Raw genomic sequence first — 17,374 nt, 5'->3', positions numbered from 1 at the left:
ATTGTGTCCATCTACAACTAAAAATATTTTTTAAAAGTGACTTGGTTGGAAAAAAATCATACTCTTGTGTTTTGAATATGAGATTCCCCCCAAAGATCATCTGTGAGATGATACAAGAACATTCAGAAGTGAAATGATTAGATTATGAGAGTTGTAACCTAACCAATTGGGTGGTAATTGTAGGCAGGTAGGGAATGGTTGGAGGAGATAGGTCACTGGAAATACGCCTTTGGGGTTTATATGTTGTCCCTGGTAAGTGGAGCCCACTTTCTCTGCTTCCTGATTTCCATGTCCTGAGTTGCTTTCCTCTTCTACACCATTCCACAGTGGTATTCTGCTCAGGCCAAGAGCAACAGAGTCAGTCATCTATGGACTGAGACCTCTGAAATAGCAAGCACCAAATAAACTTCCTCCTCTAAGACTGTTCTTCTCAGGTCTTTTGGTCACAGCAGCAATAAGCTGATTAAAACATTTTATCTCCCTTCCCCAATTAAAGGTCCAAAGAGCTTTAAAAGGCTTTGAAGTTTCAAAGTCTTCCTTTATCCTTAAAATACCCAGGTGAGAATCTGACCTCAAGACTACCATTATCCAGCTTCAGATGAGATTCTATGTCATTCTCCCACTATCTTTCTTCTTCCTTGATACAATGAGAGTGATGTCTTCCTTCCTTCCCTCCTTCCTTCCCTGCCTCCTCCTTTCTACCCTTTCCTCCTTCCTTCCTTCCCATCAGATTTCCAATAGTTTAATTTCCTTAAAGTCTTCCTAGGGAAGTCTCTCCTTACTTTCTTTTAGTTCCCTATGAATTCTACATGATTCTAATAGAATTTGTTCACCTACAGTTATAATGTTTATATAGTTATGACACCTGTAATTTTAAGAAACTCTATTTGAAAGTATAACTCTATAGTTAAATGACATGAAAATGAGGACTGATTTTCTTAGTGCATTTTTTTTCCACCAAGAAGAGAGTAAACATTCAGTGTGTTCTCTTCCTCAATTCCATCCACTATCATTAAGGTAAGTAATACAGAAGCTAAGAGAACAGAGACTTCTTAAAGACAGAGAGTTCAATACCACTGAGTAAACATTCAAGAACTGTTGACATGAACCAATGCCTGCTGTCACTGTACAGTCCCATAAATGCAAATTTACAAGGTTTTTAGTAGTGGACCTGATTCTGCTTTCACCCTGCCCAACTCCCTGATGTTGCAGTAACAAAACAGAATGGAATAAGAAGTGATCTTTGCCTTTTAAAAAATGAAGACATGTGTTCCATTTTGTTAAGAATTTCCTATGGAGCAAAGCATATTAGGATGGAGATAAAGGAAGGACCAAATGGCCTTATATTTAGAATTCTGATCTAATCACTAAATGAGATCAGGCATTATGACACTGTAGTGCTTAAAGTGTTGTTTGAAATAAACCATTGAAATACTACCACTTTGGGGTTCTTTTATTTGTTTTGTCATGTAATATACAAAATGTCTTACAAAATGGAAGGGGTCTGGTAGTTCCCAACCCCTGAGAGGCCATTCTCATGGTGCTATTGTATACATTTAAAATTAAATATTAATAATGAAAATGACATGTTCCATATTAAGTAATGAAAGTCAAAACTACTTACCTTATCTCACTTTTGGAGTAAACATTGATCACTGTGAATATGAAGAAAAGTTTTATTTTAAGAATTTCCCAGAGAATCTATTTTCCTTCTGTTTCCAAGCCCTTGGTAGCCCTTTGAGTGTGTTTGTATTCACTAGGAAGGGACATTTCTGTGGAATTAATCAAATAGGGAATTCAATGTTCCTTGCAGATAATTTTGGCCATGTCCCATTGGGGACTTTCTAGTCTGAATTCTCATCTTTCCTGGGAAAACACTCACGTGTTCCTAATCCTCATTCTTTTCTCCACTTATAGTGAAGAACAATGTAGTAAAACTGTCATTCAAAGAACTAATGACAATGTGCATTCAGCAAGACACTCTGGGGGAACTTCTTCATTAAAATGAGGCAAAAATTATGAGAATAAGATGTAAAATGTACTAACTACCAATGAGCACCAAAAATAATTTTAGAAAACACCACTATAATTAACCTATCTTCTAGTTTTGCTAAAATTTTAAGAAGTTTCTAGATTGGATAATTAGAAAACATTCACGAATCCTAATATATCCCAGCAAATCCAGAAATTATAAATCCCATCTTCAAAAGGAAAATTAGTGCTACTGCTTTTGGTAATAATGAAATTTTCATGTTAAATGCCTAGTTTAAAACTTTTGAAATCTACATATTCTGTTTCTTAATGTTTTTTTTTTAAATTTATAAAATAATTAGGATTCATATCCTAGCCCTGGCTTTGTGTTCCATGAGCTTTTATTGTGGAAGATGCTGCTGCTGCTTTTATTCATACCATAATATGAGTTAATTTAACCCTATGTCTTGAAGAAGCCTATGGCTGTTCTCTACCATTAAAAACTTTACCTGCAATTCTACATCTGTACATTTGCTAGAACCTAGTCCAAGACCTAGGGCTGGGACTAAATGCTACCTACTGAGAAGATTTTTGGTCAGCTTGGTGTGGGACATTTGCATGGTGAAGTCAAGGAGATTAAAGTTAGCAGAAACCAGTTTGGGGAGTCGTGGGCATATTTAAGGTGGTTGAAGCCACAGGTAAGTAAGGATATCCTAACAGAGGGTTATGGTATAGGAAGACCTTAGGATTAATGTGCAGAGCCCTTACTAGATACCCAATAAGGAGTAAATAAATGAACTAGATAATGGAAATGGACTAGAAAATGGCAAAGCACTTTTATTAATTTCTCTTTAAGTCTAAGTCAAAAAGATTGTTGTCATCTACATCAAACTTCACCTCCACACCTCCAGAACTCTCCCAGACAAGGAGTGATGACAGTTTGTAAAAACCCTATCAACAGGTCATGTGAATTATGCTTGAGGTAAAGCCATCCTATGTAAACGCACATTATATTCTTATTGAAGTACGTATTAGCTCATGATTACTACAGTATGTTTTTTTTTTTACAATCTGCCTGTTGGCTTGATGTTTTTATTTTTTTCTTAGAAAACACACAAGAACTGCCAAGATGAAAGAGTAGCCATTCCTAAATCACTCCAAATGTCACCATGGGGCTGGGGATGTGGCTCAAGCGGTAGCGCGCTCGCCTGGCGTGCATGCGGCCCGGGTTCGATCCTCAGCACCACATACAAACAAAGATGTTGTGTCCGCCAAAAACTAAAAAATAAATATTAAAAAAAAAATGTCACCATGACTACAAGCATAATTTTCCTAAATCAGTAGATTTGTGCTGAAGAAATAGAAATTCACTCAAGTGTTGGATTTATACTGTATTGTCATTTATAAACAGAATTTTACTTTTGTGTTTAAGAATCATTTTCTTATTCACAGGATCAAACCAAAATGACGACTGCTCAATTTGATTGTCAATACTGCACAGCCTCACTTCTTGGGAAGAAGTATGTACTAAAGGATGATAATCCATACTGTGTTTCATGTTATGATCGTATCTTTTCTAACTATTGTGAGGAATGCAAAGAACCAATTGAATCAGATTCCAAGGTAAGTCTCACCTCAATTCACATAAAAACTGATTATAAGCAGCAAATGCTTCGAAATGCTTCGATTCCATTAGTGTTGACTTTTAGCTCTATTTTCCTAATACTTTATGTAAGGATTTTTACATTTCCATATACTTACATAAGGATTACTTAGTTGTCACTAATGAAGTTCCAGTCACGACACTTATTACTGTGAAATATAGCATGTGCTTCAATCTTTACATGGTCTTGTGAGTTCGTGTTTTAGGATGATAAACATTTAAAAAGTTAAGCTATTTCCCCCAAAGTCCCACAGCTAAAATATTGAGTTATTTCTGAAATAACAAGTGTATAAATAAATATATAAATAATTGAGGTGTAAAGATGGAAAATTAATACTTTCCAACTTAAAAATCAACCTCAGCTCCACTAAACCCCATAAGATTTGGAAACCTCCCTTTATACCACCCATTCTTCCTTTAATGCTCATTGATCACCATTATCTTCTTCCTTCCTTCCTTCTTTCTCTTTCTCTCCTTCTTCATCATCTTCTTAACTTTGCTTTTATTAGGTGGTATTATTTGTATGCTTATTTAGTTAGTTAAATCTCAACGTGTAATGGGATATTACAATCTAAAAATTAAAAACAATTCCTGAAAAATCTCTTGCACTATGCAAAAGGAAAAAACAGCAGAAAGTCAGTGTATTTTCCAGCTCCTTTAGTGACCAACCAAGAAACACCCAGACTGTAGCTCATAATTACTCCACAGTCTCTTCACTATAGATAACAGTATCAATAACAACTTTCCCTCAAGCTAGTAGAACAACCTACTGGCACTAGAGTCCCATGAGTGTTCAGTTTTGTCTTATAAAATGGCCTTTATTGCAAACACATTTAATTAACTTTTATTTACTGTCTCAAAGGATCTTTGTTACAAACAAAAGCACTGGCATGAAGGATGCTTCAAGTGCACCAAATGCAAACACTCTCTGGTGGAAAAGCCTTTTGCTGCCAAGGATGAGCGCCTGCTGTGCACAGAGTGCTATTCTAATGAGTGCTCCTCTAAGTGCTTCAAATGCAAAAGGACCATCATGCCTGGTAAGATCTCCTGGGAGCACTGGTGTCTAACCAAAGCTGCAGTGTTTTTCATTAAGGGCCACAATGTGCCCTATTACAGCAGTTCACAAAGCCTTGGGTTTGAGAAAGACAATTTTCTTCCTCTCTTGATCTCACTTCATGTACTTTACAAAATAAAAAGGTTGTTCATTTATTATCCTTGAACAGGTAAATTAGTGTTCTGTGTATTTTAATAAAAACTGATTCATAGATAACATTTTCAAGCAGAACCTGAATAAATGGTGGGTTTTGTTGTTGTTGTTTGTTTGTTTGTTTGTTAATAACACTACTTAAACACATTGCCCTGGAGACATAACAAATGTTCTAAGGGGAAAAAAAAAATCTGCCAGAGGAGATTGGGACCAACTATCATGTTGTAACTCTACACAAGCTGGTTCAGGGATCAGTCTTCATTGTTTCTTTTAGGGAAGACAAGTCTCTATGTAAATCACTCCACTTTTGACAAGCATGAATTCATTATATTTGGGTCCTTTACTCTCTCTCTATGGACAGCAGCATAAGACCTGAAATTCTTTCTCTCTCTCTCCTCCTTCCTTCCCTTCTTTCCTCCCCCGTTCTCTCTTTTACACACACACACACACACACACACACACACACACACACACACATTTTCTTATTATGGATTCAAATAATTTTAGAGGCCATAACTATACAATATAAATCTTGGGGGTTGTACCCTGGGCATTTCTAATATCCTTGTAATTATTATAATTACCCAATTTATCTAAACCATGTGCAGCCATTCCTATTCTCCCTTTAAAATACTTTAACATCTCTAAATTGTGCCTTATGCAGTCCTTGGAGGAGTTTTCAGTGAAAGAATAATTCATTGTCATCAAGGCTGAACTGTATTAACTTTTCTTTCCCCAGATGGATGTTTCTGAAACTGGCAGAATGTAATTTTTATAAAAGGACAATTCATTTTTCAATTTGGTGTTTAAAATATGTATTTTAAGTAATTTGATCTACACTTACCTAAAGAAAATAAAACCATGCCTGACTAGTACTAACAGGTTCTTATTTTTGGATTTCATAGGTTCTCGCAAAATGGAGTTTAAGGGAAACTACTGGCATGAAACCTGTTTTGTGTGTGAGCTTTGCCTACAGCCAATAGGCACAAAGCCCTTGATCTCCAAAGAGAATGGAAATTACTGCCTGCCATGTTTTGAGAAGAAGTTTGCTCATTACTGCAACTTTTGCAATAAGGTAATTATCTAAAGAGGATGAAACTTGTAGAAGCTTCTGTATCATTGCTTTTTTTTTTCTACATGATATATTTGGAATGAACTGATACAGTCATATCTGTCTAATACATTCATATTAGCTTTGAATTCCAACATGCACAAAACTACTCTCTGTCAGCGAGGATGACCACCTATATTTTATCAGCTATAAAATTTCATCCAGAACATGAATTTAATTTTCTAGTGGTTCAAGTGATTTGACATTCCAGTTCCATTCACTGCTTCTATAAATGAGTTCATGCATTCTGAGAGACAGTACATTTCTTTTTGAATACAAAATTCTTAGGACATAATTTTTGATCCTTTCAGTGTTAACTGTTTCAGAGGAATATGGACTTGCTTCACAGAGTGACTAAAGAACCAAATTAGATAAGATCTTAACTCCTCACATTGTGCAATGCAAATGTCTTCTTGGTTTGAAGCTTTGGCATTTTCAAAGAGTAGGTTTGTGGAGATCTTAAGGGGAATTCGATAAAGATGAAAACACCAACAAAACTAAGAGCTTCAAGTTCTTTTACTTCCAGTTTCAATGTTGCATGCAGGGAGTTGGTTTCCCATGAAAAGTATATTTTCCAAGGAAGAAAGCAAGTCATTTTTCAGAGGTAAACTTTGTCCAACTCTTCTTTACCCTCTATATTTTTATGTGGAAAGTGGCTCACATCTCTAATCTTGATGAAACCTGTCCATGCTTCATAACATATATTAATATTCTCAAAGTAAGTCTTGACCTGTGAGACATTACAAATTTAAAATGACACTATAAATTACAATGAGAAAGTTGATTCATGAAAGCACTTCGGATTGGTATACTGGTTCCTAAATATTTTTGATCCATAGGCAACGTTGGCAGTTCTCTTAAGACCATTTGTATATTTGCATCCGGATATCTGGGTCTCATTACCACGTACAGGTGCATATACACACACATATGAACACACATACAGTAATTTTCTACAGATATTAACAATACCAATACTACATTTATATTTCAATAAATATACTCTCCTAAGTTGTAATTATTGAATTACATTATAATGATGATTGAAAATTACAATGGATAGTAATATTATATGAAATCATCTAGTACTCAAAGAAACACTGACAGGAAATGTTTCAAGCAGTGGTCAGATCCTATGACTCCATTGAATTACCAGAGTCAATGACATAAATTTAAAAATAAATGCTAGAAATAAAATGAGTAGGTTTAACTAACTGTTTTGAAAGACAACTAAGTAGCCAATTTAGGTTTCCTTTCTTAAAGACTTAGACTAAAATATTAATGGAATTTGTGAGAATTATCTTAAAATTTGTTGGACAATATGAACGTTCTTTCAATACTGCTGTAAAGATTCAAGATAGGAACTTCTGTCATAATTCAGGGCTGAATACGGTTTGGGATGAAGCATTGGTGCTTCCCAGGTTATAGGCAGCTGTGACTATATTTAGAATGTGATTCAAAGTCATCAAAAATTTACGAAATGTTTATGTTGGATAATAGATAGGTCATGGCATGCCAGATTATTTTCTGCTTAATTTTTAAAACTACAATTTCCATAAGGAAAGCTGGATGTAAATGTTTTTGATCAAAGCTAAAGAAAAGCAATTTTTTTTCAACCCAAACCAAAGACCACATGGTTTTTAGAAAGAAAAAACTACTTGACAACCAGGCCTTTAAACGTTTTCAACAGATTTTATTTTGTCACACTAAATTTATTTTCCTCTAGAGAGCAACTGACCTCAAACCACAAGTGCTTTGAATTCAAATTTCTCAGAGTTCAAATAGAGTTAAATATGTTCAACTCTTGCTTTGGTATCTATGGCATGAAAAATCATCATTGCCTCCACTTCTCCAGAGAAGAAACTTATTATAAATCATGGAATCAGTCAGTGGCCAAAACCAAGCTTAAATATTAGACTTCATCTTAGTTCACCTCCCTCTTCAAAAGAAATGTAATCACAAGGAAACAATTTTTAACGTTCCAGAGTTTCTTCTCCCTAATTAAATAGACCTTGGCGTATATATCAAGTTTTATTTTGCTGTGAATACATTTTCCAACTTTTAAATCTTTTAAGCATTGCCTGCTAATCATTTGACCAAACAAATCAAAGTCATCATGATTTCTGCTGTGCCTGCGGTAAGGCATTTGAAGTCAGTAGGGGGTATTTTAAATTGCTTTACTTCACACACACCATTATACTTTCATTTACTTATTCAGAATAGTAAGCTTTTTTCCTTTAGGAAAAACAACTTTTATGTCAAGTATCTTTAATTTCTAAGATATTTATTATAAGTTTAAAAATATCTTTAAAATATTTTTTCAAAAGCCTACATGATAGACAAACAACACTTGAGTTTGTCAACAATAAAATGACTTAAACTATCTTTAATATGAGTTAATTCTAATATAAAGACTGTAGGCCATCTCTGATACCATATTGTTTCATTCTTTATAAAACGTGTACAGGAACATATTCCAATTTCCTCAGCAATTCTAGGAGTTCAATGACCACAAATTTGAAAGATGATGACTTCAAAGTAACTACACAAGAAGAGTTGCCTAATATTTACCCATCTGATTTTGATAAATATATCTAAAGTTTTTAAAAAGTAGAATCCTTGGATTAAATTGGCTAAGAAGAACTATATTATCTTATGAAGAACTAATAAACATCTTTGGCCAAACCCAGTCATACCCTAAGGCTTAATATACAGTGAGTGCCATTATTTGAATCCCGAAGCTAAAAACACATACCCTACAACACCCTTCTTGTGCTAGATACAATATTAGAATTGCTTTCTGAAAGTTTTATTGTTGTTGTTGTTGTTTTTAAGTATTCATTCCACAAGATCTTATCAACTGCTCACCCATGCAAATTAACCTCAACTCCAAATGGTATTAATGCTTATGTACACAGGTTGTGTACATACTGTGCAGGTTTGAATGCTGTCTCCAGAAAAAGTAATTTAGTGACTTTAACTCTTGATTCTTGCTCATCTGTAAAAGGGGTAAAGATGATAGTCTCCACCAAGCAGAGATGTTGAGAATATACAAAGAGGCCACCTCTTAGAACAGTACTGAGGACCTCAAAACAATTAAGAAATGTAAGTCATTAATAGCAAATGACGATATTTACCAATTCCATCCAGGATTTCTACTTCCAGATATTCTTGACCCTAGTACAAAGCTTACAGGAAAAAGTAGATGTTTTTCCTCAGATCCTTACAAATTAGATATTGATGTAAGAACATAGTATAGAACTATCTTAACTCTGATGGCAAAGCTAAGAAAACTCAAAGGAAGATGAGGTGAATCAAACACCTATTTCTTTTTCATCTTCTTGAGTCCAAAAAGGCCATGCCATTTTTCTGATCCATTGGTTGAGAAAAATTAGAATAATTTTCATTTTTTACCAATCCTATTTAATTCCTATAACATTTGATTTCACATATTGACTAAGAAAAAATCACAGAAGTTTTAAGGAAAATAATATCCTAAATCAATCAGGTAGAGTATCAGTTGTGGGCATAGAATGACATTATGAAAAGGTCTAACATGCAATGGAGACCACACTCATTGACTTTTTTTGAAATTCTTTGGCAGGTGATATCTTCAGGTGGCATAATGTTTCATGACCAGCAATGGCATAGAGAGTGTTTTCTGTGTAGTGGCTGTAGGAAAGAGCTTTGTGAAGAAGAATTTATGTCCAAAGATGATTATCCATTCTGCATGGACTGTTACAACCATCTTTATGCCAAAAGGTGTGCGGCATGTACCAAACCCATTACTGGTAAGTTCTCCAGTTCAACATGGTACCACCATAAGACAGTTATAACTACATAAAATGTTACCTAGTTAGTTTAGGAAATATAAGTAAAAAATCTAAATCTTTCATTATACTTTTGTATTTCCTTTCCTTTTGAGCAAACACAACTGAGGTACCAATTTATAAAAAATTCAAATATTACATGGACCCCTCAAGGAAAGGACAGAGTATAATTTGAGTAACTATTCTCTTCAAAAGAAATTAAACACTACCCTAATGGTACAGATTCTAAGTAAAGTCATAGTTTAAGGAAGGAGAAAAAAAGGATGAGATATGAGGTCAGAGAAGACGTTAAATGAAGAGGCCTGATTTGAGTCTCATTAAGGATTTGAATGGGAGGAAAGAGTATAATAAATCAGAATTCTGCCTTTATTCCAAACAGAGCCAAGCAGAATTAAGATACAGAAGTTTTTAATTAAGTACAATATTCTATAAAATATCTGAAACTGCTATGATTAGGAAAGCATAGGTCAGGAATGAACTAAACTTCATTTTAACATGCTTCTAACAAATACATTACTCTCTTTTCTCTCCATTCACTTGCAACAAGTTGAAATTATGAACAGATGAAAGAAAAACAATATAGCTTTCTACTAAAGAAACAAGATACATGAGATATGATTTGAAAAATGACATCAATGATAAATTGATCCATGTTAAATAGGTTTTCAAGGTTTAAAAAAATACATTATATTTTCCTCAGCCATCTCTAAACTGCTAATCCTATAGTAAGGGAACTAAAGCCAGCAGGATACTTAAGAAACCAGCAGCTATTCTTTGAAGCAATTTATCGTCACTTAATAATGTGACAGAACTATATTCTGCTCTCCATTCTTAGACCATATTTCATTTTTTTTAGTTCAGATTATATAACAAGAGAATTAAAGATGATGCTATCCCTTTCCTCCTCCTCCTCCATTTTCAAATAAATATAACAAAACAAAAGTTGATTCTATGTATCTTTAAATGAAGGAAAAAGTTTCATGCAAACCCCAACTTTCAGGCTTCCACCCATTTGCATAGGGACCCCATTTTTTTTTCATATTCTCACACTAGCCATGGGCTACATCTGACTAGCAGAACAGCTTTGTTAGGCCTGGACATATTTGGGGGGAAAGATGAATGTAAAATCTATCTCTGCAGCCAAAAGCAAATATAGAGCTTACCACCGATGAACAGGCTGCCTTCATGTTCCCTAAACAGGGTCAAGGTCACATGGAGCTGAACAGCTGCCATTTTGTGTGGGGAGTGCCCTCTGTGTTCCTCACATCCTGTCTCTGTCACTCAGGTACATTACTTCCTTGACCCTTGCCAAGGACTTGACAATTCCAGACTATTGGGTCTCAGAGCACATGCTCCTAACCACTCTGCTCTCCTGCTTTTTATACATCTGGCTTCTCTTACAACTAAGGGAACAAGACACCATCTCCACCACTTTGTTCAAAAATTGGACTTTCAGACATGCATAAGTACCTTGAGCTCCAAAATCTTAGTAAATATGCCATCACAATTGATTCCAAACATTTTTTGAATTGAACTAGAAAAAAGGGACACCAATAAGGAAATGGGGAAATCAAATAATTTAAAATGTGTTGCACATTTCTTTGGGCACTCAAATAGCGAATAAAGATCTCAGAGAACATACATTGATGAGTTTCAATTCTGATTCATCACAGATATGTCTAAGTGATTTTTCTGATGAATTGTTCCAAATCAATCACTGAAATCAGCTTTTTAAAGTCAGACAAAAACAATATTGTTTTTCTCACAAACACAAGGATGATCAAGAACCATAAATCACACCCAACAGTAAACTAAATGTATATCTGATTTAGAACAGTCTAAAGGGAACTTCTAATAATAATCTTACTTCAGTTCTTGATTGAAACTGAAATGCTTGCAAAAACCTCCAAGTCACTTACTATTTCTTGATCTGACTGCTTAATATATATAGGCCTGGAAGTAAATATTCTTTAAAATTGGAGCTATCTGAAGTAATATACCATAGATATTTGGGGCTGGGAATGTAGCTCTGTGGTAAAGGGCTTGTCTAGCATACAAGTAGGCCTTGGGTTCAATTCCCAGTGCCCCAAAATCAAACAAATAAACAAAACCCCACAAACTACAATAGCTATTTGAATTAAAATACCATATTAATATACCTGATACTGCCATATACTTATCTTTAGAAGTTTGGGCATTCATGTAAACATATGTCACCTTAAGGATCTGTATTCTTGGTCACAGGATACATAATTTCAATGACCAGGAATAAGTTCTTAGATTTGTGTTTATTTAGAGGAAGAGGAATTTAAATATTGTATTTTCTCCAGAGAGAGTTGCCAATATTCTTGGTTACGTTTTGTTTTACCAGTGATTTAGTTAAAATTAATTTGGTGAGGTTAATAGCATAGTCTCTGAAGCCAGACTGCCTTGGTTGGAATCAGATCTTACCACTTAGCAAGTGGTTGAACTTCTCCACCTCTTGTTTTTTGTCTAAGTGGGATGATTCTAATATCTTCCCCCATGAAAATCAGATGAGAGCCATATGAGGTAATACACATAAAGGGCTTATAGTAGTGACTAGCACATATTTAGGGGCTCAAAAAATGCCACCTCCTATTGAATTGACTTGCTAGGAACAAATAAAGCCCAACAAAAGAGGTGGCAGAGACACGTTTCCAGGCTGACTTTCTTACTGCAAATGATCTTCATGACCTAAAGGAGTAAACATAGTGTTTTAATTGTGGACACTGCCAGATGCTTTGATGTTTTTCTTCTTTGTAAAATTTTAGAACTACTTTACATTTGCCACTTATATAAGGCTTACTAATTAAATCAAGAAAACTCATAAGCATCAAAGTGCTAGATATCTAATAATTTTATGTATAGAAATGATTCATGTAAATACATAGAATATGACTCTTACAATCAGTTTATTAATGCTTCAAATAACTTTGAGGGAATTACTTGTTATATACTAATTTATTAGAAACTATTGATGATAACATCAATAAGCAACTGTAAATTTAATCAAGGAAATAAAGTAGGGATTTGAAGCAAATTTCTCTATGAACTACTAAACTCTAAAGATATCAACTATGACTTTTTAAGATGGAAACAAAACTTCATTATCACAGTCAGAGTTTGTCTGAAATGGAATGCTTATTGGCACTTTCAATTTCACCATCCTAAAATGGAGTATTTAGAAATTATATATGAATTAGCACATGAATTATTTCATCTACACTCCATGGATGATAAGAAAATTATAGAAAATCTGTAACATTAAGGTCATTTTGAGAAAACTTGTCAAATAAATAAACCCAAGCCTCAGGCAAATCAACCACTTTCCAACTTTTAGATCTTTTCTCCTCTATAACGTCTCAATTTCTTGAACTGCGCCCTGAAATCATATTAGGCAGAAAGATCAGAGGGTCACTGCAGACTCAAATTCTATTAGCTTTTAAAAAACACAACAGCAAAAGTGTGCCCTAAGTTAAAATGGTAGAGGCTAATGAGACATTTCTTGGGAATTAATCTCTGAGGACTGGGGGTGTGATAGATCACCTGCCTAAGCATGTGTTTAAGTTTGGTCCCTTGCACTGAAAAAAAAAAAATGAAAGAAAGAAATAGGCCACAGTGGCAGGAGCAATTCAGATTCATAGATTTTTTAAAAAAAATATTTTTTGGTTGTAAATGGATAGCATGCCTTTATTTTATTTATTTTTATGTGGTGCTAAGGATGGAACTGGCAAGAATTCTGCCACTGAGCTACAGTCTCAGCCCCAGATTCATAGACCTTTACAGCTTTCTTCTTGGAGTGACACCTCTACATCATCTTGCTCACTGCTGTACCCCTAGTTCCCAGAACAGCACCTAATTGAATGGTCAATCAGGTTGATTCAATACACTCATTGAGTGAATGTATTTCTCTTCTTCTCCCAATTCCTTTACAGGTCTCAGAGGGGCCAAGTTTATATGCTTTCAAGACCGCCAGTGGCACAGTGAGTGCTTTAACTGTGGAAAGTGCGCCATCTCCTTGGTGGGTGAGGGCTTCCTGACCCAGAGCATGGAAATCTTCTGCCGAAAATGCGGTTCTGGGGTGAACACTGACATCTAGGAGGCAGCGATGGTAGTCTTTCTCCACCAGAAATCCATTTTGTCTTTGTTCTCACTAAATCCAGAACTGAGTTGCAGTAGTATTTTTTTTTAACTTAGGTTTTAGAAAATTGTTAATGTAGGGTTTATAGCTATAAACATAAAAAGCAGTTTACCAAAAGAATATTTGTTAAATCACAAAATCAGCTCTCCTTGCAAAATACTGCTCTCTGCTGTTAGAAACATGGGAAAATATTTCTTCATAATTGAGTATATGACCTGTACCTAGAAGTTGTGGATATTATTACTGAAGAATGACAGTTTTCAAAACTACAGAGTAAAAAATCAAAGAGTTAAATTGAGAGGTATAAATTAGGCTAACATTTGTATTTCTAGCTAGTGAGTTACATATAATGTGATAGATGAATGGTAGAACAAGGTTTATAAACAAAGATTGATTTGTGATCATCATACTTAAAAATTGTCATTTTTATTTTTCTTTCTCTTATTTAAAGTTCTTTTTTATCAGTGAATATTTGTTATGCAAGAGAGTGGTTTTTTAAATCATTCTTTTACTGCTCAAATGTACTGACTTTGGATTTAAGAAACAAAGCTGCAGCCTTCCCTCATACACACTGCTTCCCCAGGTTCCTCAGCCTGTTGTTAACCAGGTTTAATCAATGCAATTTAAGAACTGTGTATGTTAGGGCTCTCATACTTTGCATTGGTATCAAGGGGATCATTTCTACCTAGGAATAGCCAAAGCATGAGTTTCAACATTCTCTGTATTAATTGTGGGCTTTGAAAATACAATTAACAGAATGATTTAAAAAACCACTCTCTTGCATAATAAATATTCACTAATAAAAAAGAACTTTAAGAGAAAGAAAAATGCTTACAGATTCCATGAAGTACAAGTTTATTCTTTCAAGTAAAACTAACCAGGATAATCATTCTCCCCCAAGGCAAATCTCTAAAGTAAATATATCATTAAGTCATCAGTAGTGGAAATGAATTTTAGGGAAGTGATTGAGTGTTCTAGCATGACTTTTATCCAGATATCTGAAGGCATAATATAATGCATAATTAACTCTGAGCCTCGTGCATTTTGCTTGCTAAAATTACATAGATGATTAATGGATAGGCATAAAAGTGGGCTTTAAAGACATCTAGTTAATTGAGTCATATATAATAAATTAGAATAAAAATAAATAAAATAAAAATTGAAAAAGAACAATTCACAGTAGAGTCGTGCTGGCTAAAGATGATCCCTTCCTACTACTTCTCCCTACCTATGCTGCCCACCTTGCCCCAAGCCAATCCTAGCTTGTAAATCTGCTACATGACCAGGAGCTGCACTCCTAACTCTAAGTAGCCACTCTATAAATAAGTCAGTATGTATTAGACTACAAAGAAAACTTTAGTGAAAAGTCTCTCACCATATGTTTATCTTTGTATCAGACGTTAACTGATAGTGACACACCTAGTTGTCTCTAGATGATATTTTTATCACATTATTTGGAACAAATGGAAAACAGCCTGTGCTCTCCATGGTCAGTTACTAGTTATAGCAGCTCCTGGGTAGGGTGGAGTAAGGTTGGGTAAAAAAACCCACCTAGATATATTTATGTGTGTACTTTCAGATTACTGCAGAGCATAAGATGTTCTGACTGAAATATAGGTTGTGGCTCATTACAACGATGACAATAGCATCACAGAAAATTCAATTAAAATTGTTACTAAAACAACTTTTAAAATAGTTTATAATTAAGGGGTATTTAAAGATGCTAACAATTTAGAGATACTAATAAGAGACCAAGCTCTGTAGAGTATTTGAAACTACAACTGAAGTAAAATATGAGATATTTTCTCATATTCACATTGTAAAATGCCAGCCAAACTATCCACGTTTTCCTACATTATATGAAATTGCAGCTGTAGAACTATCATTTGCCAATTGCTTCATCATCATCATCATTATTATTATTCCATTCAAAATATAGAATACAAGAGATGTAACATTTTCTCTGTTACCCAGTTGTAGACAAACATAAAACACATAATGCTTTTTTTGTTAAACAATTACTAATATTTAGTAATTTTGCTATGTGTGTAAGTGAGTATGCATATGATCAGGCTTGCATTTAGTCTCTACAATTAAAATTTACAGATTCACTTTTAGACAGGGATTTTTTTATCATTCTTGAATAACTATAGTTTGTATATATATTTTCACATAAAATAGTTTATATTTAAAAGGTGGCTTAGTCATCAAACATGTGTTTATACATGTGCTGTGTCCAAAAGTAGACCTCACACTGTTTTGCATCTGAAGTGATGACAGGGTGAATCCAGGCATGGAATTGTGGATATGCCAGATGCAGAGAATCCTCCCTTACAGCGTAGACAAAGCACCCTATCTATAGACATAACACACATCTGCAAAACAACTAGGAAATAAGGCCTCATTAGATTGATATCCACACCAAAAAAAAAAAAAAAAACTGTGAAAATCATATAGCTAACTTATTTGATTTATACAATACAGAGAAAAGCTCTTTTAACTGACTTATCCAAAAATGGAAAAGGCTGCCTCAGGAAACAGTGGACTGACTCCCCATGACTCCAGGTGACATCTACACAGGCAGGGAAGTCGTTAGAAGCAAGTCACATGTGCTAATAAGAATTGAATGGCTTGAAAGTAGCAGAGAGGTTGTGCCAGAGCAGGGAGAAATGAGATTGCTAAAAGAGAACATGTCAGAGGAAGGGAGAATATTAATTCTTAGGATAAAAAGTATATATATATATATATATATATATATATATATATATATATATATATATATATATAACAGGCCATAGAAAGTTACCAACTTTTCTCACATGGGGGTGAAAAAGGATCATGACAGTATTTGTGGGAACCAAAGGAGACAGGGTTCCAAGGCTTAGGTTTCTTCCTACACAGGTTCATTCATATGGTTAGTGGCAACAAAAAATGAAAAGAGAAGATGCCCAAGATAATGCAGGCTTGGAGCTGTATTTGTTAATTTTTTGGGTCAACAAATCAAAATATTTTATGTTGTTGTTTTGGGGATTAAAGATGACAGAGAAAAGCAAAAGAGAACTGTGGTTTTGATGATTATGGGGAGCATACCCAGGGGTTCAATTTTTAATTGATGAAATCATAAAAAATGTTATAAGAGGACCAACTAGCACCATTCATTAAGTGTAATGCGATTGTGCCACAGTCACAGGTTCAAAACTTAGTCATTATAATTAAATATATATATTATTGTACATTGCAGTTGAAAGATCAGCCAACCATTGTGAAAAATGATAACACCGATCACAACTCACTTTGATTAAAATCACTGCAAAATTTAAAGCCACAAGTGAAAAATCAACCCCCAAAGATTTTTGACATTAGTAATACTATTGTTTTACTTTAAGGAAGACGTATTTTTTAATCTATTCATCATGTTAATAGTAGTTAA

At 34.4% G+C, this 17,374-nt stretch overlaps 1 protein-coding gene across 1 annotated transcript in view; it reads left to right on the top strand.

The window, feature by feature from the left end:
- Fhl5 (four and a half LIM domains 5) overlaps positions 1–16,725 on the top strand; it is a 41,916-nt gene extending 25,191 nt beyond the window's left edge. Inside the window, exons 2-6 of the mRNA XM_027928385.2 lie at positions 3,424–3,594; positions 4,497–4,671; positions 5,747–5,916; positions 9,557–9,743; positions 13,739–16,725. Of these exons, the coding sequence (XP_027784186.2) occupies positions 3,436–3,594; positions 4,497–4,671; positions 5,747–5,916; positions 9,557–9,743; positions 13,739–13,902 (855 nt within the window). The 5' untranslated portion in view covers positions 3,424–3,435 and the 3' untranslated portion in view covers positions 13,903–16,725. The remainder of the gene's footprint in view (positions 1–3,423; positions 3,595–4,496; positions 4,672–5,746; positions 5,917–9,556; positions 9,744–13,738) is intronic.
- The last annotated feature ends 649 nt before the right edge of the window (positions 16,726–17,374 follow it).

Source organism: Marmota flaviventris, chromosome 6 (assembly GCF_047511675.1).
Source record: "Marmota flaviventris isolate mMarFla1 chromosome 6, mMarFla1.hap1, whole genome shotgun sequence".
NCBI classification, from domain to species: Eukaryota; Metazoa; Chordata; class Mammalia; order Rodentia; family Sciuridae; genus Marmota; species Marmota flaviventris.
The sequence above is the reverse complement of the archived record's forward strand: the minus strand, read 5'-3'. Positions and strand labels throughout refer to the sequence as shown.